Source organism: Polyergus mexicanus, unplaced genomic scaffold (assembly GCF_030449975.1).
Source record: "Polyergus mexicanus isolate NDT 795.1 unplaced genomic scaffold, iyPolMexi1.0 SCAF_6, whole genome shotgun sequence".
Classification (NCBI taxonomy): Eukaryota; Metazoa; Arthropoda; class Insecta; order Hymenoptera; family Formicidae; genus Polyergus; species Polyergus mexicanus.
The window spans coordinates 4,502,974-4,529,918 of NW_027223326.1; the positions used below are offsets into that span (position 1 = coordinate 4,502,974).

The window sequence follows — 26,945 nt, forward strand, 5'->3', positions numbered from 1 at the left end:
CAACTTGTTTGTCCCGCTTAATCTTATCGAGCGGGCGGATAAGAATATCGATCGACGGCCAGTCCGCATACCATGCACAGTTTAAAGCTCTTATAAAACTCTTATAATACTATAGTGAATAAAATGTTTTATAATGAATATTCCTATATGCCTAATTCCTTATTGCTACCTTTATGGTTAATAATGAAGTCTTATGCTACGTAGAATATGTGTATGCGCATATGTGAATATAAAGTTTTTAAAGCTAATATGAATATGTAATAAACCGCTTTCGCGAGGCGGTCGTGGATAACTCGGTCGGGATCCGGGGCTCGTGAAAGGGTTTCGAGAGACGAACGATAGATGCGTTAGGTAAAATATAATTTATTGCGTTTAAATATATGTGTGTATACAGAGTGAGTGTGTGTGTGTAATTATTGTGTGTGTCGGTGTGTATGCGCTTGTATGTGAGTGAGTGATAAGCGAGCGAGTGCGTGTGCGAACGAGTAATATCTGCGTGGGATTTACAATGTATATCGCAAGTATGTGGGTGTGATCGTGTGTATGCAGCCAAACGCCCTCGCGTATGTGTGAATGTCGGAATGGTCTAGCGGCGGTCGCGTCGGTCGCTGTGCGTCCGAATTATATGCACGGTGCGGAATGCGATTTCGGCGGATTCGCAAATATATCGATTGCTTTGCGCGGATCTGGATTTCGGCAGGAGCCGCTAGCTACCGGGCGGTAATTTCGGTCGGGTCGGTGGGCGGTCCTTAAACGCGTCGGTATCGATCTGATTGCGTCGATCGATGTCGCGGCCGGTTAGATCCTCCCCTTTGAGCGGGACTTAGCGCGCCGTATTAATGGTGATTCTGATCGCGGTAATGGCGGTCGCGGAATTACTACAAGTTCGCGGATATCGCGGTATTGTTCCGTCGGGGATGATTTACCCGTAGAATGCAGGAGTGCAACGGCCGACGGGAACACCCGTCAACGGCAAGGAACTCCCTACCGCTGGATAATTGCCGTTGCACGCAGGTGGACGGATGCGGGTGAGGTGTCGAGAACTCTCGACGGAGGCTGAGTACGCCCAACCCCGTTTTCCTCTTTTCGCAATAGATCGGAAGGATCGCTCGTGGAGATGCCGCAAACTCTCGGCGGAGGCTGGGTACTCCCAACCCCGTTTTCTCTCTCTTTGAGCGGTTATAGGATCGTAGCGGATTTCCAGGCGTCTTACAGACTCTGGCGGTTGCGGAAGATCTGGTCTCGAGATAGAAAATTGGCTCTTATTTATACCGCTTTTTCCGGCGGGTGCGCGTGCGTAATATGCCTGATTGTTTTAAGGCATATTGTTTCAAGTTGAACCGCCGCGCGCGGCTCGGGCGGTTTCGGGAACGGTCGGTACGGTTTCCCGAGCGCGGCGACGGTTCCCGGTAAACAACGCGTATTGACGGCGGTTATAAATTCGAACGCCTTTTCTATATCTTAAAAATGGGCGCTCGGCGCCTCCGCATCATGCCCGACCGGTGTTTGTCGGGCGGCGGAATTCCGGCGGATCGACGACCGGGTAACGGTGGAGGGATGCATCGTTACAAATATAAAGTTAAAACGACTATATATACTTAAAATTATTGGGTTAAAACGTAATAACGTTACATTTGCATCGTTCACTTTTCGCTTGTATCTTCTAATTGAATTTAATGCTTTATTAAAAGATCTTTTGTATACTCATATATATATATATATATATATATATATATATAATATTTATTACAATTTTTAAAGCGTTTGAATCGTCTGTCTGATTGTACAATGCAAATATAAGGCTTTAGTTATTTCTATAGTTTATTCGTATGATAGTTATTTTTGCGTCACCCGCTGGCGCGTTCGAGCGTTGGCTATATACGGGGTGACTCTCGAGAATGAATACTATTTTACAAGTAAGAAGTTTGTCTTGAACGAATAATTTTCTCCGGATTTCTACTTCTTTCGCCCCTTATGAGTTAACAATAAATATATTGTTTAAATAAATTTTGACGTGCGGCTGAGACGTCACAACGTCTTAGTTACGTGTCAGTAAGTGAGTTTAGTCGAAAATTCTTGTACAACGTTAACGAAATTGAGGATATACGTTTTTTCGCGCACAAAGCTGAGATCGCTATGTACGCAAGTTTTGGTCGTTCGGAACGTCTTAGTTACCTGTCAATAAGTGAGATTTGCCTAAAATTCTTGTGCAACATCAAGGAAATTGAGAAGAACCGCTTCAAGGCATACATTGTTAAAATCGCTATGTACGCAAGTTTTGTTCGTTCGGAACGTCTTAGTTACGTGTCAGTAAGTGAGTTTAGTCGAAAATTCTTGTACAACGTTAATGAAATTGAGGATATACGTTTTTCTGCGCACAAAGATGAGATCGCTATGTACGCAAATTTTGTGCGTTCGGAACGTCTTAGTTACGTGTCAGTAAGTGAGATTAGCCGAAAATTCTTGTACAACGTTAACGAAATTGAGGATATACGTTTTTTCGCGCACAAAGCTGAGATTGCTATGTACGCAAGTTTTGGTCGTTCGGAACGTCTTAGTTACCTGTCAATAAGTGAGATTTGTCTAAAATTCTTGTGCAACATCAAGGAAATTGAGAAGAACTGCTTCACCGCATACATTGTTAAAATCGCTATGTACGCAAGTTTTGTTCGTTCGGAACGTCTTAGTTACGTGTCAGTAAGTGAGTTTAATCAAAAATTCTTGTGCAACATCAAGGAAACTGAGAAGAACCGCTTCACGGCATACATTGTTAAAATCGCTATGTGCGCAACTTTTGGTCGTTCGGAACGTCTTAGTTACGTGTCAGTAAGTGAGATTTGTCTAAAATTCTTGTGCAACATTTAGGAAGTTGAGGATATACGTTTTTTTGCGCACAAAGCTGTGATCGCAATGTACGCAAGTTTTGGTCGTTCGGAACGTCTTAGTTACGAGTCAGTAAGTGAGAATCGTCTAAAATTCTTGTGCAACATCAAGGAAATTGAGAAGAACCGCTTCACGGCATACAATGTTAAAAACGCTATGTACGCAAGTTTTGTTCGTTCGGAACGTCTTAGTTACGTGTCAGTAAGTGAGTTTAGTCGAATATTCTTGTACAACGATAACGAAATTGAGGATATACGTTTTTCTGCGCACAAAGCTGAGATCGCTATGTACGCAAGTTTTGGTCGTTCGGAACGTCTTAGTTACGTGTCAGTAAGTGAGTTTAATCAAAAATTCTTGTGCAACATCAAGGAAACTGAGAAGAACAGCTTCACGGCATACATTGTTAAAATCGCTATGTGCGCAAGTTTTGGTCGTTCGGAACGTCTTAGTTACGAATCAGTAAGTGAGAATCGTCTAAAATTCTTGTGCAACATCAAGGAAATTGAGAAGAACCGCTTCACGGCATACATTGTTAAAATTGCTATGTACGCAAGTTTTGTTCGTTCGGAACGTCCTAGTTACGTATCTGTAAGTGAGTTTAGTCGAAAATTCTTGTACAATGTTAAAGAAATTGATGATATACGTTTTTCTGCGCACAAAGCTGAGATCGCTATGTACGCAATTTTTGGTCGTTCGGAACGTCTTAGTTACGTGTCAGTAAGTGAGATTTGTCTAAAATTCTTGTGCAACATCAAGGAAATTGAGAAGAACCGCTTCACGGCATACATTGTTAAAATCGCTATGTACGCAAATTTTGGTCGTTCGAAACGTCTTAGTTACGAGTCAGTAAGTGAGAATCGTCTAAAATTTTTGTGCAACATCAAGAAAATTGAGAAGAACCGCTTCACGGCATACATTGTTAAAATCGCTATGTACGCAAGTTTTGTTCGTTCGGAACGTCTTAGTTACGTGTCAGTAGGTGAGTTTAGTCGAAAATTCTTGTACAACATTAAGGAAGTTGAGGATATACGTTTTTCTGCGCACAAAGGTGAGATCGCTATGTACGCAAGTTTTGGTCGTTCGGAACATCTTAGTTACGTGTCAGTGTCACGTCCCAGCGTTCGAAGTTAATAAAAAAAATTATTCTTTATTCTAAGAACGTGAACATATAATACTAATAGTAGTAATAAATCTGAGTAGTGTATGTTAATTATTTTTAGTGTAATTTTCCTTTATAAATGAGATATTTTATTTTCTTTTTCGGTCACCCTGCATTTCACCGGGTCTACCGGGGACCATAAGACTAATAACCCGTCAATGGTTGTGTAGGATCTATAAGTAATGTTTCTCTTACCCTTTATGACTATATGTGTCTGAATAATAATTAATATGCTGGATTCTCCGTGTAGCTGGTCCTCCAGATTGATCACTGATAAGCGCTCTTAATTATGGTAATGACGGCTAATTCAGGATAAATTGGTAGCCGGATGTTGAAATAATTCGTAGAGTTATGTAGAGTAAAATAGCACTTTATTTTATATTTAAGTTAAGTTAAGCAATTAATATTACTAGCGTCTGCTAACGCTAGAGAAACTCGAAGTACAAGAATGGAAGTCTTATAACTGTGAATTCGGAGCTTGTCGATGCGTACACCGGATTACTATATTGAAGAGCTAGTCGTGTTAGCTGTTCGAAGTTTGGAATAGTAATGCTGGTTGTTCGGCTCTCACCGAGCTCCTCCGGTCTTCGGGTGTTGGTGGGAGAGATGCTGCAGTGGGATCGCCTTTGGTAGATGGTGGGATATTCTTCCTATGCTTCGCCTAAGACTTCCCGATGTTGGAGGGAGTCCCAAGGGCGGGAGCAATGGCAAGTGGAAGCGCCGCTGGTAGGGATCTCTGTGCGAGAAGGACAGCTATATCGTTCCCTCGCAACATTCCAACTTGTTTGTCCCGCTTAATCTTATCGAGCGGGCGGATAAGAATATCGATCGACGGCCAGTCCGCATACCATGCACAGTTTAAAGCTCTTATAAAACTCTTATAATACTATAGTGAATAAAATGTTTTATAATGAATATTCCTATATGCCTAATTCCTTATTGCTACCTTTATGGTTAATAATGAAGTCTTATGCTACGTAGAATATGTGTATGCGCATATGTGAATATAAAGTTTTTAAAGCTAATATGAATATAAAGTTAAAACGACTATATATATATACTTAAAATTATTGGGTTAAAACGTAATAACGTTACATTTGCATCGTTCACTTTTCGCTTGTATCTTCTAATTGAATTTAATGCTTTATTAAAAGATCTTTTGTATACTCATATATATATATATATATATATATAATATTTATTACAATTTTTAAAGCGTTTGAATCGTCTGTCTGATTGTACAATGCAAATATAAGGCTTTAGTTATTTCTATAGTTTATTCGTATGATAGTTATTTTTGCGTCACCCGCTGGCGCGTTCGAGCGTTGGCTATATACGGGGTGACTCTCGAGTATGAATACTATTTTACAAGTTAGAAGTTTGTCTTGAACGAATAATTTTCTCCGGATTTCTACTTCTTTCGCCCCTTATGGGTGAGTTAACAATAAATATATTGTTTAAATAAATTTTGACGTGCGGCTGAGACGTCACACCACCCCCCTTAGTTTAAATTTCGGAGTAACGAGTTATGATGAAATTTATTCGTCCAATCTGGTACGTAGATCTCTGAACGTATATACTATAGGTATAGTAGGCGGTTCCGCGTTTTCTGCTGGCGCGTTGGGTACTGTGTTTGTGTCTGTGTGTTCCGGTGGGTTTTCGGGATTTACATTTGGTTGTGGCTGTGGCCTATTGGCCAAATACAATAATAAATGTGTGAAAGAGCTCCAAATGGCTCCGAGTAAGTGTAAGCTACAGCCATAAGCTGCATGTAGCGCATAGCCATGTATCAATGTGTCAAATACAATTTTTATTATTCTTATAATTATAAATATTCCGAATATACCGGCGGTCGCCGCACCAAATGTTGTAAAACCGTTCCATATTTTAGTTAGCGTATTGTTATAAATTTTATTCAGCGCACCTTCGTCTAATAAATTTTGCAATGAAACGGTATCGGATTGTATTGTTTGACCCGTAAAGCCTCGAGCGATGGTATGCAGAACCGCGTTCTTTTCCGCGGGGAACATAATGTGGTCTCTTAATTCGTCAAGGTCTTGTTGAGAGTAAATGCCACTGGTGGCTAAGGATTTTGGCGCAAGGTATTTCCAAGATAATTTTGTAAGGCGTTTAATTTCGTGTGGGGAGGTTGCCATGGATGGGGTAGGATTAAATTGGAGCCATGTCCCTTCAATGTTATATAGGATTGGGAGTAATGGATTGCAGTCCCTTATAGTACTGTGTCTAATTACTATATGTGATTTTGGTGTCATGAACAAAGAAACATTTCTAAAGGTCACGGGTAGTTCCGTATGACAAGTGTTGGTCTTTCGCAAAGTAACTTCTATTGCTATGCATTTGATAATGTGGATCCCTTCGCCTGAAGTCACTGCCATATAGCCAGGTGACTTCATCATTCGATAGGCGAATTCGTCCGGCTGTATTGCTGCCAGAGACAAAGTATTCTGAATTACTTGTTTTTCTAACTCACATTTCTGTACAATGATGTCTCTGTATAATGACGTGATTTGGCTTCTTATATATTTTTCAACATACACAAATTTTGAATTTGCGTATGTGAACAGATCCAAATTAGTTACTGCGATTTTAGACCTTGCTTTAAAAATGTTTCCTTTTTGGGTTTCAAAGATAAATAATTTTGGATGCTCTGTTCCGTATAGAATATAGCCGCAAATAGTGTGTCTTCGCGTCAACGTTAATGCAAAAGTAGTGTCTTGGTATTCTAAGGTAAACATAGTGGTGTTTTGGGAATTAAGGAGGCCTTGGATTTTAGTAGAGGTACCTTCATATAAGACGTCATATGCTTCAAACCCGCAAGCGGTATTGGGTATTCCTTCCCAAAAGTGTAACCATCGTCCGAGTCTATACAGGATTCGTCAGCTAGGTCGCAAACTGTGCCCGATTTTAGCATTATTTTTCCTGCATTTAATCTAACCGGTACGTATGAATCTCTGAGGGAGATTTTTAAGGTTGCTTGTACTATTACGTCATCCCATGTGCCGTAATAATCCGAATATTGAATTCCCTTACAAGTTCCATCTACGTTCACCTTGCCGGCAAGCGTGACGCTTCTATAATACGTATGATTTGATTTTAATCCGTCGATAATTTCAGCGGTTCCTACCTTTAAAAGACCCTCTTTATGCATTTGAATGCACCTGGCGCGAGATGTTTCTTGCAAGTAGCTTGCGTATCCGTTATGAACGGCTGAAATATGCGAGTGCATTCCGCAGTGAGATATGGTTCTCAAGATTTCTATCTTACATTGAGTTATGTGAGTTTGCGCGTAGTTTGACAGTTGTAGCAGCTGTATGTATGTGTTGATTGTCGCAGGTGTCGCAATGTCGATGTCGCATTCGCCTGAACGTAGTAAAGATACAGTGGTCACATTAAGGTAGGCTCCTCCGCAATCGTAGGCTATTATGGCCTTTGTGCCAGAGAACATTGCGGTAATTAGAAGCATCGGAATGTAGTAAACCTTAAAATAGAAATATTATATTTAAATATAAAATACGAGAGTAATATGGGTTGTTTGTGTTGTTTTATGTTACAAGATGTGTCAAGTATGTGTGTATGTGTTGTTAGAACAAAAATCTCTAATATTAATACGAGACTAATATGAAAATATCTTAAAATTACTGGATCCGGGGGTCCAGGCCGCGCTTACAAAATTTCTCTTTCTTTTGCACTTTCTTTCATCCCGGATCTATAAAATATGTGCCTTTGCACAACTTCAACTTGTTTATATGGACTACGCGTGATTTACCACGGAAGTCTATCCTCGCGTTATTCATTGGTAGCATTTCTAAAATCTTGTATGGCCCAGTAAGCAGTGGTATCAACGCAGAGTACTTGGGCTCTTTTAATAGATAAACTCTATCATTAACCTTGAAATTTTGAACGTTAATTCTTTTATCATAATATACTTTACTCTTTTCTTTTGACTGCACCAAGTTTTGTTTTGCTAGGCCTTGCGAATTTCTTAAAATTTTGAAAAGGTTAGTGAGATAGTCCTGATAAGGTTGTTCAGTGGCGTCTTCTGGAATTATTGTGGAAGATGGAGTTCTAGGAAGATGTCCAAAGACTAGGGAATAGGGGGTATAGTTTGTTCCTTCATGGACTGAGGTGTTATAGGCGAACATGGCAGGTTTTATGTGCTCGTCCCATTCGCTATTTTGATTGGTGTACATTTTTAAATATTCAGTTAGTACGTGATGCGAACGTTCAATTGATCCATTTGATTGCGGATGATAAGCGGTTGTACGGCATTGTTTTATTTTAAAATAATTAGCAATTGCTTTCATTAAGGAGGTAAAGAAGGTTGGAGCTTGGTCGGTTAATAGAGCTCTTGGTGCTCCGTATATGCAAACGAAATCTTTTATAAAGGCATCAGCTATTGAGAAGGAATCCGCCGTTTCCATGGGCGTGGCTATTGAATATTTCGTTAAAAGATCCTGTATTGTTAAAATATAGGAGTTATTTCGGCTTGTCATCGGCAATGGCCCTACTACGTCCATTGATACTTTATCAAAAGCAACTCCTGGAGTGTCAGTTATCATCATAGGCTGCTTTGTCTTTACCCTTGTCAATTTTTTTACTTGGCAGTCCTTGCAATTTCTTATATATTCCTGGATATCCTTTTTCATTGTAGGCCAGTGGTAATTTTGTCTAATTCGATGATAGGTTTTATTTATACCTTTGTGTCCTCCTATCTTTGTGGCATGCTTTTCGTAAATAATATTCGTTCTTTCCGTTATGCCGGGGCATCTTACCAAAGATTTGCAGATTGTTATGGTTATTGATAAGTCGGAAAGAAATCTTTTTAGGCTCTTATAAATAAAAATCCATGGGATCATATCATACAGGTCATTTTGTGCTATACTAACAGTTTTCAAATTTAGCTCGATTATGGCGTCTCTCAATGATCTTAATCCTTCTATTATGTCGTTTCGTTCCGTCTGTATTTTTTCGTTTTGCTTAATGGGAATATTTATTAAATGTTTTCCGTTATTTAGATTAGTTACTCTTACTCTTGCGAAAGTTAAATCTTTATATGTGGGAAGTTTATTCTCGGCCAAATAATCTTTCGCGCCTTTGTCATAAGGATGTCCTTCTAGCGTAGTGAAAATAATATGATTGTCTTTTCGGGATAGCAGCGAATCTCGCGTTTCGTTGATTCTAAAGTCATTTTCTTCGCCTGAAGAGCGGGGTTGTGGAGAGGCAGGTATGTTATCCTCACTTTCGTCTTCAGTGTTGTCTACTGACATTTCTGAATCGCTTTGATTTAGTTCCTGCACTTGTTCATTTATGTTCTCAATGCTGGGGAATTGGAATTGAGATGGGATTCTTGTGGTTGCTGGGGGAGTTAGTAAAGCGTTTTCTTCTGATGCGTTAGAAGGGAAGGTGATGGAGGGTCTAGACTGCTGGGTAGCCGTCTGATATGAAAAAAGAGATTCATTTGAATCGTCGTCGGATTTCGTCAAAGGAAGTATAGATGCGTCAGGAATAAGTGGATTTCGGGAGAGTGCGTCCGCTACTACGTTAGTCTTTCCTGTTTTATATTGTATCTCATATTCATACTCTGATAATTTTAGTCTCCATTTCCATAAGCGGGAGCTGGGATCCTTGACTGAATGTAGCCAGACTAGCGGCTTATGGTCAGTGAGTATTGTAAATTTTCTGCCGTACAGGTAATGCCTAAAGTATGTCACACAGTAGACCACGGCTAAACGCTCTTTCTCTATGGTGGAGTATCTTCCTTCTGCCTCATTTAGAGTCCTGGAAATATATGAAATCGGTAAATCTTTTCCTATTTGTCCTTGGCTTAATACGCCTCCTATTGCGTATCCGCTGGCATCGGTAGTTAGCAAAAATGGTTCTTTAAAATTTGGATATTGCAAGACAGGTTCTTTTAATAGTTCGTGTTTTAAGGAATTAAATGCGTTCTCTTGGGATGGGGTCCAAACGAAAGATTTATTCTTCTTTAAAAGATCTGTTAGCGGTTTTGCTATCTTTGAGAAATTTTTAATAAATCGTCGATAATATCCTGTTAGCCCGAGGAATTGTTTTATATTCTTATAGTTTCGGGGAATCGGAAAGTGTTCGACAGCTTCAATTTTGCTGGGATCTGGTCGTACGCCGTCGTTTCCTATAACATGCCCTAGGTAGGCAACTTCGTGCCTTAAAAATTGGCATTTATCAGGTTGTAACTGCAGATTTGCTTTCCTTAGTCTCTGCATTAATTCTCTGACTTTTGTATGATGTTCTTCTATAGATCTGGCGTAGATAACTATGTCGTCGAGGTAGACGAATAGTTCGTTTCCTTGTAGTCCGGTAAGAACGTTATCCATCAACCGTTGGAATGTCGCGGGTGCATTTTTCAGACCGAAAGGCATCCGCCGATATTCGTAATGCCCGTATGGCGTTGAGAAGGCTGTCTTCCCTTGATCTTCGGGAGCCATTGGAATTTGATGGAATCCTTGAGCGAGATCAAATATGGAGAAATATTTTGCACTACCCAACTGGTCCAATATTTCTACTATATTGGGCAGTGGATATGCGTCTCCTACTGTTTTTTCGTTTAATTTACGAAAGTCTATTACCATTCTCCATTTTTTCTTTCCGTCAGCCGCAGGCTTTTTGGGTACTATCCATAGAGGAGCGTTATACGGTGATGCTGAAGGCGTTATTATTTCGTCTGCTAATAACTTAATCACTTGCCTGTCTATCTCCTCCTTGTGGACTAGCGGGTATCTATATTGCTTTACATGGATAGGAATATTATCAGTGGTTGGGATGGTGTGTTTGACTGAGGTGGTGAAGCTTAAATTTTCCCCTGGGAGATGGAAACAGTCTCCGTATTCTTTGAGTAAGGCGTTCACATGATCCGCCTCTTCTTCATTTAAATGCTCGGTGTTGATTAAAGATTTAAGTTGTTCAGTACGATTAGAAGATGCTGAAAGCGCATCTTTTGTATATATGTGACTCTCGAGGTTTGAAGACATTGGAATTACGTCCGTGTTGTTCGAATAGCCTCTGAGGTTATAGACCTCGTGTTCTGGTAAAGCGTCTTGAGTAGTTGCAAGATTTTTATAATCGTTTGAAATGAAAGATTTCCCCAGTTGGGAGAGCTCTTCATGGCTCCTGGATTTAGTAGAAGAAGATTTCCCATTATTGGCGAGCTCTTCGTTGCTCATAGTAGACTCCGTCAGGTCCCTGGAAGCGGGAGGCTGAGCAGAGGTAGTAGGATGTGAAAACTCCTCGGAGTTCAATAAGTTTGAAGGTGAGGATTTCCCGTTTTCGGAGAGCTCCTTTTGGCTCATAGAGTTAGAAGATGAAGATTTCCCATTATTGGCGAGCTCTTCATTGCTCTTGGAATTTGTATTTTCAAAATATAGAAGATCCTCAAATCCTATTGACCCTGGAAGCGTGTCAATAGAGTGTTTGAGGCACGAAGATGCAGGCGTTGCATCTTGTGTACTAGCAAGACCTTCGTGGTCTTCTGGAACGAAAGATTTCCCATCTCTGGAGAGCTCTTCTGGGCTCATAGGATTTACAAAAATAGAAGAATTCAGCGGACCTAGGTGCTCCTCGGAGTCATCTGGTATTGAATATTCAAAGAGCGGCAAAGGGCAAACTTCTACAGTGTAATCGCGCTCAGTCAAATTATAAGCTTTCATGTGCCCCTTCCCTCGGGAATTTTTGACTAAGGCTCTGCCAAGAATCAACCCTTTTACTGGCTCATTTCGAGGAACGTAACCCTCTTTTCTTTCCGGGTTAGTAATATTAAAAGATACCGTCACGACGGTTCGTGAAGGTAGCACTTTTTCCTTTTTAAAGAAAGGTACTTGAATGTCTTCAAATGCCAAACAGCTTTGGTTATAGTCGATGATGGCATTATTTTGATTTAGAAATTCGGCACCTATTATGCCGTCGGCAGGTATGCCGAAGTCGTCTCGAACGACGTAGAGTTTCGTTCTTTTCCCCATAATTTCAAAAGTGGCTGACCCTAATGTCTGAATTGGTTTCTTTGTAATGCCTTTTAATTTTAATTTATCTTTAGTATTTATAGGGGTGCTCTTTAAAATTCCTATTTTTACGAGGTTTACGGAGGATCCCGAGTCTACCATAAAGAAACAGTAGGCTTTGAAATTTTTACAGGTTATGACGACCTTTGGTTGGTGCGCTTCTGGACCCATCGGACCTAAGTTTGCAACTCCGATAGTGGCATTGGAATCATCTGATATTATTTTAGTTGGTTGGGTAACCAGCGCCGGGTCGTTATAATTTTTTAATAAAATTTTTGAATAACTTGAGCCTTCTTCTTTTGCGTTAGAATCTTTCAAGTTTCTGTAGTGGTCGGCTCGGTCTGCACTGTGATGGGGTGCGCGGTTGCTTGGGCCGGTTCCTTGGTCGCGCTCACCGTCGGGCGGCCTTCCGCGTTTCCCGACGCCTGCATAGCATTTCTGTATGCCAGTTTCCGGCACTCTGCTACTCTATGTCCTGGAAGTTTGCAATAATTGCAAATGCCAGGGGAATTCGGTCCTGGTTGGCCCGGTATTAAGGGTCTAATCCATGGTCGCGGAGCAAAATTATTGTTAGGATTCTTCAGTATTGATTTAGGTTGTTCTGGCTCGGCGGGCCTTGGATTATTTATATCTGCACGCGTAACGGGGAATTGCCGAGGCACAAATTGCCTCTCACGCTGTTTTTCTATTTCTAGATTTCTCGTAATCTTTACGGCCCACTCAATAGCTTCGTCTAGGGTGCCTACATTTCGATGTTCCATTCGCGTGATTACATTGGATGGTAACCCGTTTACAAATGCTTCTAAAACCTCTCCTTCAACTTCATTATTAAATAAACGGGGGTTATTGATGCCCTGTCGTCTATTTCCATCTAGTATAGCGAGTTTCAAGTCTTTAATTCTACCCGCGTACTTCAAAACTGTCTCGTTTGGCATTTTATACGCGTTAGCTAGTTCTCCGCGATACTGTGCCACAGATTTATTTGGAGCGAAAATGTTTTTCAGCTTGTCTAACAAATCCACAACGCGTGTGTACACGTTACCCTCTATAACCTGATATGCGTCCCCTTCGATTTTATTAATAATAAATTGTACGAGCTGTGGTTCTTGCGCAGACGGTAGTAAATCACGAGCACGTTCACATGCTCGGGCGAATTGAAAAATAGAAATCTTGTAACCGTTAAAAGGGGGAATGTTTGCTACTACATCTTTTATTTTCAGGGTTGGCATGATTACGGGGGGTTCCTGCTCCGGCGGGTCGGCGTATTCGTCGTACGCGGACGCGGCACGGGAGGCTTCATTTACGCGTTGTTCGAGATTGCTTACTTGTTCTGGTAACCTGCGTAATTGTGATAACTCTGTTTGGATTTTTGAAAGCACTTCGAATAATGAATTCGCGTCTATTGCCTCGTTAGGGCGTTTAGTTGTTTCTTCTCGCTCTTTAAGCGACATTTTGGAATTAGATGATTTTTCGCGGTCCTCTACGTATTTTTGCCTTTTTTCGATTTCCGGATCGACGCTTACTGTACCGTGCGATCGCGTAAATTGAGCCATAACTCGGGGAATTATATTTTGTTAGTTGACGTAGCAACTATAGCGATGTAAAATGGGGCAATCCTTCTATAATTCAGCGGGGACGTTCACGGAAGTCTCTATTTTGTATATATAAAATTTCAAAATTCTACGTCCAAAAATGAAAGTTTATAAATTTTATTTTGAGTTAAATTTTGAAATTAGAGGGATGAGAATTATCTCATATATTCCCTTCTTTTAGCTGAGTAAAACGAAATCAACCGCGTCTCTCTCCGATGGCGCGTTAAAAACAAGATGGCGGAAAATTTTATTTTTCTTTTCGTTCTAGAACGCGTATGCTTTTTCCAATCGGACTGAAATTCTGCACTAATGGTTAGTGGGCTTCTCTGCGTCGAAGGAGCTCACTGTTGACCCTTTACGGTTAAGCGTTAAAAACAAAATGGCGGATTTTTTGATCGCTCGGATTTATCTGAAATTTTACATGGACCTTATTCTGGGTGTTTAAAATTTATCTAGAGCAATTTCGATCCAAAAATCTCACGTATATGAAAAAACAAGATGGCGGCCAAAATCTTATCTTCTTCCGAAACGCCTAGTGCCAGAATTTCATTAAAATCGGAGACGGTCTCTTATTTCGCGTGTATTTCTGAAAACGTTAGTAATTTTAAAACGTTTATTAATTTATGTTGTTCTTTGTTCCTTAATCCTGTAAAAATATAGGTTAGTACAACAGGATGGTTTGAGGATTAAATAATATATGTATGAAATAGGCTTAATCCTTCAACCCTCTAAAGTATGGTATAATTTAGTAATAATAGAAAATAAGAATATTGTAGTATACAAGATTAAGCAATATATAAAAAGATAATAATAAAAAAGATTGTAATAATTTTAGTAATAATATATCAAAAGCAAATGTATAAATACATATAATAAAATAAAGCAAGATAGAAATATTTTAAAATATCTGAAAATAAGATAATGCAATTATAGGGTAGGGTATAATAAAACACACAAAAATAGTATAATATGAAACAATAATGGTATATATGTTTCTTTATTCGCTGCTGGCGCTAACGCTTCGAATTTGAGTCTTTTCGTAAAATTCGCGACGCGGGTCGTTCTCCGGGATTTCTGTATATGGTAACGGAGATTGCTCGACCGTAATCGGAATTAATTTGTAAACGTCGTTATTTACTGCGGGTATCGGCTCGGATACAGAATCAATTTGAATATTGTTTGATTCGAACGAATTATTTTCGAGGGCTCGATAATATTGTGCTACTAATCGTCGAAGCTGATATTTCCGACCGGCACGGCGTGTCCTTGGCATCTCTAACTGACAGGCATTTCAATATCCGCCCTTTCGTTCAGCTCTAAATGTGCGGGGTCGCCTCACCAAGAAGAGAGAACGAAAAGTGAGAGTGTGCGGGGTCGCCTCACTAACTCTCTTACGTCTATCGAACGCACAGAAAATCAAAAGCAACAACGAGCGGTTTATCCGCCCCAGAGCCGTCGCTTCCAATTCACTCAGATTCCGCACACGTCGAAGGACAAGCGCACGCACTTGGAATTTAAAATATATGAAGGTAGTTAATTTCTTTCTATCTCCACTGCGTGTTTCGGCACTGAAATTAGTAAGTTACACACTGGTGTCTACGTTACGTTCGCTATTCTCAATGTGCGGGGTCGCCTCACCAAAGAGAGAGCTCCGGTTATAACGACGAGCGGAGTGGACCAGCTCGAAGCCGTTACCGCAGAACCAGGTATTATTCAATAATTCTTTCGCAGCAAGGGGCGAACTATATTCGCTCTAACTCGCAGCGTCAGAATGTCACTATGTCGTTTAATGCATTCGAAGCACACGCAGTTGAGAACAATCACTGAATTCTAACAACGTTAATAAAATCGAACACGAATCGTTTTTTAGTACTTGGATAATATTATAGCGACACTGCAACTCACGCAAGATTTAAGAAAAATCTGAAAAATATTAACCGAGACTCAAATCGAACGTTATATCGCGCACAATTCACTTCTGAAAGAAAAATGGTTAGACACAATCAATTGACAGGTAGGCTTATGCGATCCCACCGCTGCCACCAAAAATATATGTCACGTCCCAGCGTTCGAAGTTAATAAAAAAAATTATTCTTTATTTTAAGAACGTGAACATATAATACTAATAGTAGTAATAAATCTGAGTAGTGTATGTTAATTATTTTTAGTGTAATTTTCCTTTATAAATGAGATATTTTATTTTCTTTTTCGGTCACCCTGCAGTTCACCGGGTCTACCGGGGACCATAAGACTAATAACCCGTCAATGGTTGTGTAGGATCTATAAGTAATGTTTCTCTTACCCTTTATGACTATATGTGTCTGAATAATAATTAATATGCTGTATTCTCCGTGTAGCTGGTCCTCCAGATTGATCACTGATAAGCGCTCTTAATTATGGTAATGACGGCTAATTCAGGATAAATTGGTAGCCGGATGTTGAAATAATTCGTAGAGTTATGTAGAGTAAAATAGCACTTTATTTTATATTTAAGTTAAGTTAAGCAATTAATATTACTAGCGTCTGCTAACGCTAGAGAAACTCGAAGTACAAGAATGGAAGTCTTATAACTGTGAATTCGGAGCTTGTCGATGCGTACACCGGATTACTATATTGAAGAGCTAGTCGTGTTAGCTGTTCGAAGTTTGGAATAGTAATGCTGGTTGTTCGGCTCTCACTGAGCTCCTCCGGTCTTCGGGTGTTGGTGGGAGAGATGCTGCAGTGGGATCGCCTTTGGTAGATGGTGGGATATTCTTCCTATGCTTCGCCTAAGACTTCCCGATGTTGGAGGGAGTCCCATGGGCGGGAGCAATGGCAAGTGGAAGCGCCGCTGGTAGGGATCTCTGTGCGAGAAGGACAGCTATATCGTTCCCTCGCAACATTCCAACTTGTTTGTCCCGCTTAATCTTATCGAGCGGGCGGATAAGAATATCGATCGACGGCCAGTCCGCATACCATGCACAGTTTAAAGCTCTTATAAAACTCTTATAATACTATAGTGAATAAAATGTTTTATAATGAATATTCCTATATGCCTAATTCCTTATTGCTACCTTTATGGTTAATAATGAAGTCTTATGCTACGTAGAATATGTGTATGCGCATATGTGAATATAAAGTTTTTAAAGCTAATATGAATATAAAGTTAAAACGACTATATATATATACTTAAAATTATTGGGTTAAAACGTAATAACGTTACATTTGCATCGTTCACTTTTCGCTTGTATCTTCTAATTGAATTTAATGCTTTATTAAAAGATCTTTTGTATACTCATATATATATATATATATATATATATATATATATATATATATATATAATATTTATTACAATTTTTAAAGCGTTTGAATCGTCTGTCTGATTGTACAATGCAAATATAAGGCTTTAGTTATTTCTATAGTTTATTCGTATGATAGTTATTTTTGCGTCACCCGCTGGCGCGTTCGAGCGTTGGCTATATACGGGGTGACTCTCGAGTATTAATACTATTTTACAAGTTAGAAGTTTGTCTTGAACGAATAATTTTCTCCGGATTTCTACTTCTTTCGCCCCTTATGGGTGAGTTAACAATAAATATATTGTTTAAATAAATTTTGACTTGCGGCTGAGACGTCACATAACTAAGACGTTCCGAACGAACAAAACTTGCGTTCACAGCAATTTTAACAATGTATGCCGTGAAGCGGTTCTTCTCAATTTCCTTGATGTTGCACAAGAATTTTAGACGATTCTCACTTACTGACTCGTAACTAAGACGTTCCGAACGACCAAAACTTGCGTACATAGCGATCACAGCTTTGTGCGCAAAAAAACGTATATCCTCAACTTCCTTAATGTTGCACAAGAATTTTAGACAAATCTCACTTACTGACACGTAACTAAGACGTTCCGAACGACCAAAACTTGCGCACAGAGCGATTTTAACAATGTATGCCGTGAAGCGGTTCTTCTTAATTTCCTTGATGTTGCACAAGAATTTTAGACAAATCTCACTTACTGACACGTAACTAAGACGTTCCGAACGAACAAAACTTGCGCACATAGCGATTTTAACAATGTATGCCGTGAAGCGGTTCTTCTTAATTTCCTTGATGTTGCACAAGAATTTTAGACAAATCTCACTTACTGACACGTAACTAAGACGTTCCGAACGAACAAAACTTGCGTACATAGCGATCTCAGCTTTGTGCGCAGAAAAACGTATATCCTCAATTTCGTTAACGTTGTACAAGAATTTTCGACTAAACTCACTTACTGACACGTAACTAATACATTCCGAACAAACAAAACTTGCGTACATAGCGATCTCAGCTTTGTATGCAGAAAAACGTATATCCTCAATTTCGTTAACGTTGTACAAGAATTTTTGATTAAACTCACTTACTGACACGTAACTAAGACGTTCCGAACGAACAAAACTTGCGACCATAGCGATTTTAACAATGTATGCCGTGAAGCGGTTCTTCTCAATTTCCTTGATGTTGCACAAGAATTTTAGACAAATCTCACTTACTGACACGTAACTAAGACGTTCCGAACGAACAAAACTTGCGTACATAGCGATCTCAGCTTTGTGCGCAGAAAACCGTATATCCTCAATTTCGTTAACGTTGTACAAGAATTTTCGACTAAACTCACTTACTGACACGTAATTAAGACGTTCCGAACGAACAAAACTTGCGACCATAGCGATTTTAACAATGTATGCCGTGAAGCGGTTCTTCTCAATTTCCTAGATGTTGCACAAGAATTTTAGACAAATCTTACTTACTGACACGTAACTAAGACGTTCCGAACGAACAAAACTTGCGTCCATAGCGATCTCAGCTTTGTGCGCAGAAAAACGTATATCCTCAATTTCGTTAACGTTGTACAAGAATTTTCGAATAAACTCACGTACTGACACGTAACTAAGATGTTCCGAACGAACGAAACTTGCGTACATATCGATCTCAGCTTTGTGCGCAAAAAAACGTATATCCTCAATTTCGTTAACGTTGTACAAGAATTTTTGATTAAACTCACTTACTGACACGTAACTAAGACGTTCCGAACGAACAAAACTTGCGACCATAGCGAATTTAACAATGTATGCCGTGAAGCGGTTCTTCTCAATTTCCTTGATGTTGCACAAGAATTTTAGACGATTCTCACTTACTGACTCGTAACTAAGACGTTTCGAACGACCAAAATTTGCGTACATAGCGATTTTAACAATGTATGCCGTGAAGCGGTTCTTCTCAATTTCCTTGAAGTTGCACAAGAATTTTAGATAAATCTCACTTACTGACACGTAACTAAGACGTTCCGAACGACCAAAACTTGCGTACATAGCGATCTCAGCTTTGTGCGCAGAAAAACGTATATCATCAATTTCGTTAACGTTGTACAAGAATTTTTGATTAAACTCACTTACTGACACGTAACTAAGACGTTCCGAACGAACAAAACTTGCGACCATAGCGATTTTAACAATGTATGCCGTGAAGCGGTTCTTCTCAACTTCCTTGTTGTTGCACAAGAATTTTAGACAAATCTCACTTACTGACACGTAACTAAGACGTTCCGAATGACCAAAACTTGCGTACATAGCGATCTCATGTTACGTCCCGGTAATATCACGGCGCGATATCGGTGAATTCGCGTTCTCGGATTTGTACCGGGCTATGTCGCTGTTTCGGAATATTTCCGGGGATAACCTGCGACTGAGGATTACCGGATTTTTGTAGAATACGCGAAGAGATTAGTGAAGGTCGCGACCAATTGCGAGATTTGAGCCAAGGCGAGTTGTAGTTAACGGTGCAGATTAGGCAGCTGGGGCACTTCCTCAGTGCGGAGCACCAGATTATTTTGTACAAGATTATTAATTAAACCGTTTATGCTCGTAGGGTCTTGGTCGAATTCGTTTAACTTGTCGGTACACAAACGGCACGAAATTCCTGGTCTAGCGAAACTCAAGGCTTTGTCGCATTTACAACACACAATTCTACCGGGTGCGTAGTAACCTATTTCGACTATATGTAAAGATACCGCGGACCACTCGCGCAATTCGATGTTTGGGAGATCGCGATAACAATCGTTGCAAAGGGCAAATTTAGTTAATGCGTGACATCGTCCAAACGTTCGGACGCAAAAGTAGGAGGGAAGGGTCTGCGTTGCTTCTATCCCGAATGCCCGTTGCACATCATGTATGAACGATGGACACATAGATGGTTGACTAAGATAACAGTAGGAACTAAGTTGGTTTCTAATTACTTCTAGAGATGTATTGTTACTTGGTTTTAGAAGGGTCTCTGATGGCTTTGGGTCGAAAAGGTTTTCTTTAATGGCTTTCCTAATGGATTTGGGTTAAAAGGGTCTTTAATGGCTTTGGGTCAAAAAGGATTTTCCTTAATGGCTTTCCTAATGGATTTGGGTTAAAAGGGTCTCTAATGGCTTAGGGTCAAAAAGGTTTTTCTTTATGACTTTCCTAAGGAATTTGATTTGGGAGTACCAGAGGTAAAGATGACCGGATAAGATATAGATACAATCCTACCTTGGAGCGGCGTATTATTCCAGTAACACAGGATGGTCTGCTGTTCCCCAATGCTCAGGCGTTGCGGCGTCGTACCAATGGTATAGGACCTCTGCTCGGATTTGGAGGTACCTTGTCCGTCTCGGATCCTTTTCGTTGATGTTGAAAGGCGGGATCCACGGGTGTTCAATAGTTATGGCAGTCAATTTATTTGGCCACTTCACGAGGTTAATGCTATTATTATTGTTCAGGTCCACGACTGAATTTACTGTATTAGGCTTAAAGAATGCCTCGTATTCAGGGTCGTAGCGCGATTCTACCCCGATATACTGAGACTCGTAGAAATTCACAGGCTCGATGGATAATTCTATCAGTTGACGTCGCGCACGTTTCTTTACTCCGCCTCGTCTGTTCTTTGGCATTTGTTAGTATTACAGGTGGGATCAAGAACACTGGCTTTATACGTTGATTGTATGTATAGTCGCGTAGCGTGCGAGGGACCGCACTGCCGTGCTTAAGAATATGTGTGGTATGTGATACAGCGTGCGAGGGACCGCTCTAGCTGTATTGTGTATTAATATCTAATAACAATAGTGGCGTGCGAGGGACCGCACTGCTATATTGCTATTAGGTGTGTATGTGTCCGTGAGTATGGAACGAATGAAGCCAGGCGAAATTTGATTTTTAGTTTCCCACTTGAGTACGCGTGGCACAAATATTTAAGAATAACGAATAAAATTTAGTAGTCGCGTAGCGAAGTAAAATAAAACGATACGTTGATTACGTGTTAGCGTTAACGAAGCACGAAGTACGCTCGGTAGAGAAAAAAAGGCTTTATCGTTAAAATAATTAGCAAGAATTTAGCATACACTAAAATATATTTATTCACTACTTATACACAATGGCTAGTACACTTGAGAACTTATGTTTAACGTTACAGTTAAAGTTTGAATTAAACTAGAGTTTAGAGTTAGAGTATAATTAGAATTAAACTAGAATTCGAGTTGGAGTTAGAGTTTAGCTTTGAGTTGGATGTCGAGTCCCGATTTCGACTTGTTGTCGACTTGAGATCGCGGATGAGACTGGTGAAGTCGGGGCCTGCACTGAGGTCCTTCGTTTCGGCGGCTCGGCCGCTGCCGTTGCCCGCAAGTGGGGGTACATGGTGGTGGGATCGCGAGGTAGTGGGACGACACGCTACTATGGTAGCGCCGCGCTTAGTTACTAGAAGAAGCAAGGTGTCATGGCCGCCGAAGGCGGGCTTTTCGAATCACATAAAAAGGGACTTAGTGTTCTTTTAACCGGATTCAAGAATATAATAAGGGAAAGAAATTCGGAAAAATGGTCGCGGTACGTGACACCTCCCTCCTTAAAAGAAAATGTTGAACCGTGATTCGACATTTTCCTTTATGTATACGTACAAGGTCATGCAAGTAAATATTTATTTAACGTTATACGCTATTTCTTATGTTATACTTTATCTTATTCTTATTCATCTAACAATTTCCTGAGTTCCTTAAAGTCTCTGCGCACTTCACTCGTGTAAATCACTCGGGGTTGTGGGGTTATTTCTTCTGGTGTTGGGGGGGGGTTTAGGGTGCAGATTTTCGGTCGTTGAAGGGGTTATGGGAGACAACTCTTTGTCTGTCGGGGGTATTTGGTTGGAGCGCTGGTTCCCGTCGTTGCCTCTGTCACTTCTTTTGTTCGGAGTTCCCATGTACAGGAGTAGATTTGTTACTGATGTCCATATTGCTCCCAGTAGGTGTAGACTCCATCCGTAAATTGAATGGAGAGCATAACCATGGATGATTGTGTCCACTATTAATTTCGCGAGCCGGATAACCATGAATATTGCGAGTATCCCTGCACTGGCGGATCCAAATGTTATAAATCCTTTCCAGAGACGCATGCCTGCGCTTTCTGCAATCTGGTCCAGCGTTTTCTCGTCGAATAAATTTATCAGAGACAAACTACCCGCTGGAATCTCCTGACCCATTGCTCCTCGTGCGATTGTGTTTAGCATGGAAGGTTTTTCCATGGGAAACATGATGTGATCACGTAAACGATCGAGGTCCTCGTTCGTGTAGATGCCGCTGGTGGCGAGGGACGTTGGGCTGACATACTTCCACGTTGGTTTCGTTAACGGTTGTATCGTTGGTGGTGCCATTGATTCAACTGGTTTCGGCATTAACCGATACCAGGTGTTATAGATCTTGTACATGGTTGGCAGGAGTTCGTTGCAGTCCTTCGGTGTTCCTGTTTTGGTGAGTATTCTGGATCCAGGTAGTAAGAATACTGATTGGTTCTTATAGGTGACTGATAGCTCATTGTAGCAGCCTTCCACGGATCGTAAACGACATTCTGCAGGTACACACTTGATCAGGTGCATGGCTTCGCCGGCCATTATTGCGGTGTATCCTGGTTCCTTCATTATTCTGTAAGCCATCTCGTCAGGCGCTATGCTCGCCAGGGAGAGGGCGTTTTGTAGTATCTGTTTCTCCAAGGCACATTTCTGTTCCATGATGTCTCGGTACAACTGCGTTAGCTGTGTTTTGATGTGTTTCTCCACATACAGGAATTTCGAGTTTACGTAAGAGAATATGTCTAAATTATTGACGGATACTCTGGCTCGAGTTTTGAAGGTTTTGCCTCGCTGTGTTTCCAGGATTGATAGTTTCGGGTGTTCGGTCTGTAGCAGGTGGTATCCACATAAATTGAGCTCCGTTGTTTTGGTAAGCGCAAATGTGGTCTCCTTGGTTGTTACCGTATATACCGTTAGTGTTGTGTAGTTCCCTTTGGCGGTCAGTTTGTTGGCCATTCCCTCGTAGAGGACATCGTATCTGTCGAAATGGCAGCTGTCTCCTGGGGCGATACTCCAGTAAGTCTCTGCTCCGTCGGTATCAAGGCATTCACCTGGCGGTGCCTTGCAATGTACGCCAGATGGGAGGACCACCTCGTTTGATTTCCGGTCAATCGAGGCTTCGAAATCCCGTAAAGTTACTTTGACGACGGCTTGGACGACGATGTCTTCCCAAGTTCCAACAGCATCGCTATATTCCGTTCCGGAACATCGTCCGTCCACGGAGGTGGACCCTGCTAGTGTAATAGAACGCGTGTTCGTGCTGTTTCTCTTGAGGCCTTGTATGATGCTCTGTTGGCCCGTTCCCATTGCAATGGCTCCAGAATTTTGCATCTTTTTGCAAACAGAGTCAGATAGTTCGTGTATATACTGCCGTCGACCTCCCTGGACAATGGAAATATGGGAGTGCATTCCGCAGTAATAGATTGTTCGGTCTACCTCAATTTTGCATTGAACCACGTCTGTGCGGTCGTACTCGGAAAGCTGCAGTAGTTGGACGTAGACATCCTCCTTGTTGGGCTCCATGTTGTCGACCTCGCATCTGCCTATGTCTAGCAAGGACAGTGAGGTTATGTTAAGTCCTTGTCCTCCACAATCATAACCTATCAGGCTATGAGAGATGGGGAGGCAGAGCGCAATGATGACGCCTATCGGTAAGAAGGTTTCCATTTTATGGTTTGCTCGTTACTGGTCGGTCCTCCGCCGGTACGTTGTTATTATAGCCTCCTTGGTTGTGGTCTTCATGGTGGGGGTCCGATGTGGAGGGGGTATTATGGGGTGAGTGTTTTAGCTTGTCTTCGTGCACTGTCTTTGTTCTATTTCTACTTATGGCTATCTTAACATTATTATTTTTTAATAGTTCTATTATCTTATGTGGACCAGTGTACTGGTCTCCTAATTTCCCTTTCGTGGGTTCCTTAAGCAGGTATACATTATCTCTTAGCTTAAATTTACGGGTCTTAATCTTACGGTCATAGTATCGCTTTGACCTTTGCTTAGAATTAATTAGGTTTTCACGCTATTGCTTGTGCGTCTTTGATTTTGTTAAACAGGTCGGTCAGATACTTTGCGTAGCTTTCATTTATCTCATTAGTCGTATCTGATTCGCTGGAGGGTACTTTGGCTACTTTGCCGAACACTAGTTCGTGGGGGGTGTATCGCGTGCCCTCATGGACGCTGGTATTGTACGAGAATGACGCAAACCTCAAAAGTCTATCCCAGTCATTGTTTTTATTTACAAACTGTTTTAGGTATTCCCAGAGTACTTGATGTGATCGTTCTACTGAACCGTTTGATTGTGGTCTGTATGCCGTGGTTTTAAAGTGTCTAATTTTGAATTTGTGCGCTACATTTCGCATAAGGCTATTAAGGAAGTGTGAGCCTTGGTCGGTTAAGATAGCTTTCGGAGCACCGAATGTGCATATAAATTCGTTAGTGAAAGCGTCCGCTGCGTCTATCGCACCTGCGTGTTGGAGAGGGAGAGCTAATGAATATTTTGTTAGTAGGTCTTGAATGGTTAATATATACGCATTGCCCGATTGTGTGGTGGGCAGAGGGCCCATGATATCCATTGAGATCTTTTCAAAGGCGGAATCAGGGGTGTCCGTCAGTACCATCGGTTGTCTAGTTTTTACTCTAACGAGTTTCTTTAGCTGACACGAACGACAATTTCGAACAAAAGTTTGTATGTCTGCCTTCATTCCAGGCCAATGATAATTTTTCTTAACGCGGTTGTATGTTTTCGTTACACCCTTGTGTCCTCCTATTGCCGAACAATGGTTTTCTGTCATGATCTCATGTCTATCGCTCTCCGCGGGGGTCGCTATTTTGTTTGTACATATAAATACGTTTATATTGGTGTTTTCTATTATGCGAGTAAGTAGCGAGTGTACTGTCTCCCAGGGAACATTATCTACGTCCCCTTTTGCTATGGAAACTGATCGCAAATCCAGTTCCGTGATGATATCTAAGAGTGAGCACAATGCTTCCTTTATAATGTTTTTCTCTGTTACTCCGGATATTCGTTCTTTTATAACTAACGATATTATATGGCGATTACCGTTTTTATTTACTTTACCCCTGGCCAGTGTGGCATCTTTAATCATAGGTAATGATTTTGTTTCCTGGAGCATCCGGGCTCCCAGGTCAGTAGGCGCACCCTGCCGCGTAGTGAAGATTACGAGGTTATCTCTACGGGTTGTGAAATTGTCGGGAATTGCTACTATTTTCGGTCCCGTTACATTTTTCGTGGAGGCGGTTTCATTAACGTTGTCAAATATACAAGAAGCATTATCGGAGTCAGAGCTGCTGTCGGTCTCGTTATCGCTTAGAGTTTCGTTAGTGTCGTTTGGCGTTAATGATGGTCCCGTATCGTTATCTGCTATGTCGTCATCAGTCGGTGCGAGTTCATTACCGGGTATAGAATTCCTTGTATTAAATAAATATTCGTTGGAGCTGTTTATTACATCATCGCGCCTGAGAGGAAACATTCGGGTCTCATCGTTTCTTTGTATTCTCTCCGTTATCGCATGGATGTGTGTCGGATTTCGCGATAGCGCATCCGCGTTTGCATTCATCTTTCCTGCTTTATAAATTACTTCGTACTCATACTCGGCTAATTTTAAACGCCAACGGACCAATCTGGAAGTCGGGTCTTTTACGGAATGTAACCACACCAACGGTTTATGATCAGTTATTAGTTGAAATTTCCGTCCGTATAGGTAGGGGCGGAAATAATTTACACAATATACAATAGCTAAGAGTTCCTTTTCAATTGTGGAATAGTTTTTTTCTGGGGAATTCAACAGACGCGACGCGTAAGCGATAGGAAGGTCTTTCCCGACTGGTCCCTGGCTTAGTATTCCGCCTATCGCATAGCCCGAAGCGTCGGTAGTAACTACAAAAGGTTTTGTAAAATCGGGGTATTGCAATATTGGTTCTGTACATAACGTTTCGCGGAGTTGTACAAAGGCTAATTCTTGCTCCTTCTGCCAGTTGAAATGTTCGTCTTTTTTTAGTAAATCCGTTAGGGGGCGCGCTGTTTTAGAAAAATTAGGAATGAATCTACGATAGTACCCTGCTAATCCGAGGAATTGTTTGATATTCTTTGCGTTCTTAGGTGTCGAAAATTCTTTTACCGCTCGAATTTTCGCGGGGTCGGGTCTCACACCTTTGTTGCTGATAATATGGCCCAAGTAGCCGACTTCCTTCCTCAGGAATTCGCATTTGTCCGGTTGGAGTTTCAAATTGGCTTGTCTTAGTCTACCGGCAAGTTTGTTAAATTTAATTTCGTGTTCTTGGAGTGAGCTTGCGTATAATACAATATCATCTAGATAAACGAAGAGTTCGCTACCCTGCAGTCCCGTCAAAACCTGATCCATGAGTCGCTGAAACGTTGCAGGAGCATTCTTGAGACCGAATGGCATACGGCTAAATTCGTAATGTCCGTGAGGCGTAGAGAAAGCTGTTTTTTTCGCGTGTGACTCATGCATCGGTATCTGATGGAAACCTGATGCGAGATCGAAAACGCTAAAGTATTTCGCACTACCTAATTGATCCAGGATCTCCGTAATATTCGGGAGTGGGTATGCGTCTCCTATCGTTTTTTCGTTTAACATACGATAGTCGATGACCATTCGCCACCTTTTATTTCCCTTGGAGTCTGGTTTTTTGGGCACAATCCACAAGGGAGAATTATAAGGAGACTCGGATGGTTTAATCACATCATTGTCCAATAATTCTTTTATCTGCTTATTTATTTCTTCTTTGTGGATTGGCGGAAATCTGTATTGCTTAGTATTTACTGGCTGATCGTCGACGGTTACAATTTTATGTTTTATTACATTCGTGTATTCTGCCTTATCGCTCGGCAGCCGAAATAAGTCTTGG

At 40.9% G+C, this 26,945-nt stretch overlaps 1 protein-coding gene across 1 annotated transcript; it reads right to left on the reverse strand.

The window, feature by feature from the left end:
* Window positions 1-21,112: 21,112 nt before the first annotated feature.
* LOC138934176 (uncharacterized) lies at window positions 21,113-23,729 on the reverse strand. The gene has a single exon (XM_070297631.1). The coding sequence runs from the start codon at window positions 23,724-23,726 to the stop codon at window positions 21,732-21,734; it is 1,995 nt and encodes a 664-aa protein (XP_070153732.1). The 5' UTR covers window positions 23,727-23,729; the 3' UTR covers window positions 21,113-21,731.
* Window positions 23,730-26,945: the final 3,216 nt, after the last annotated feature.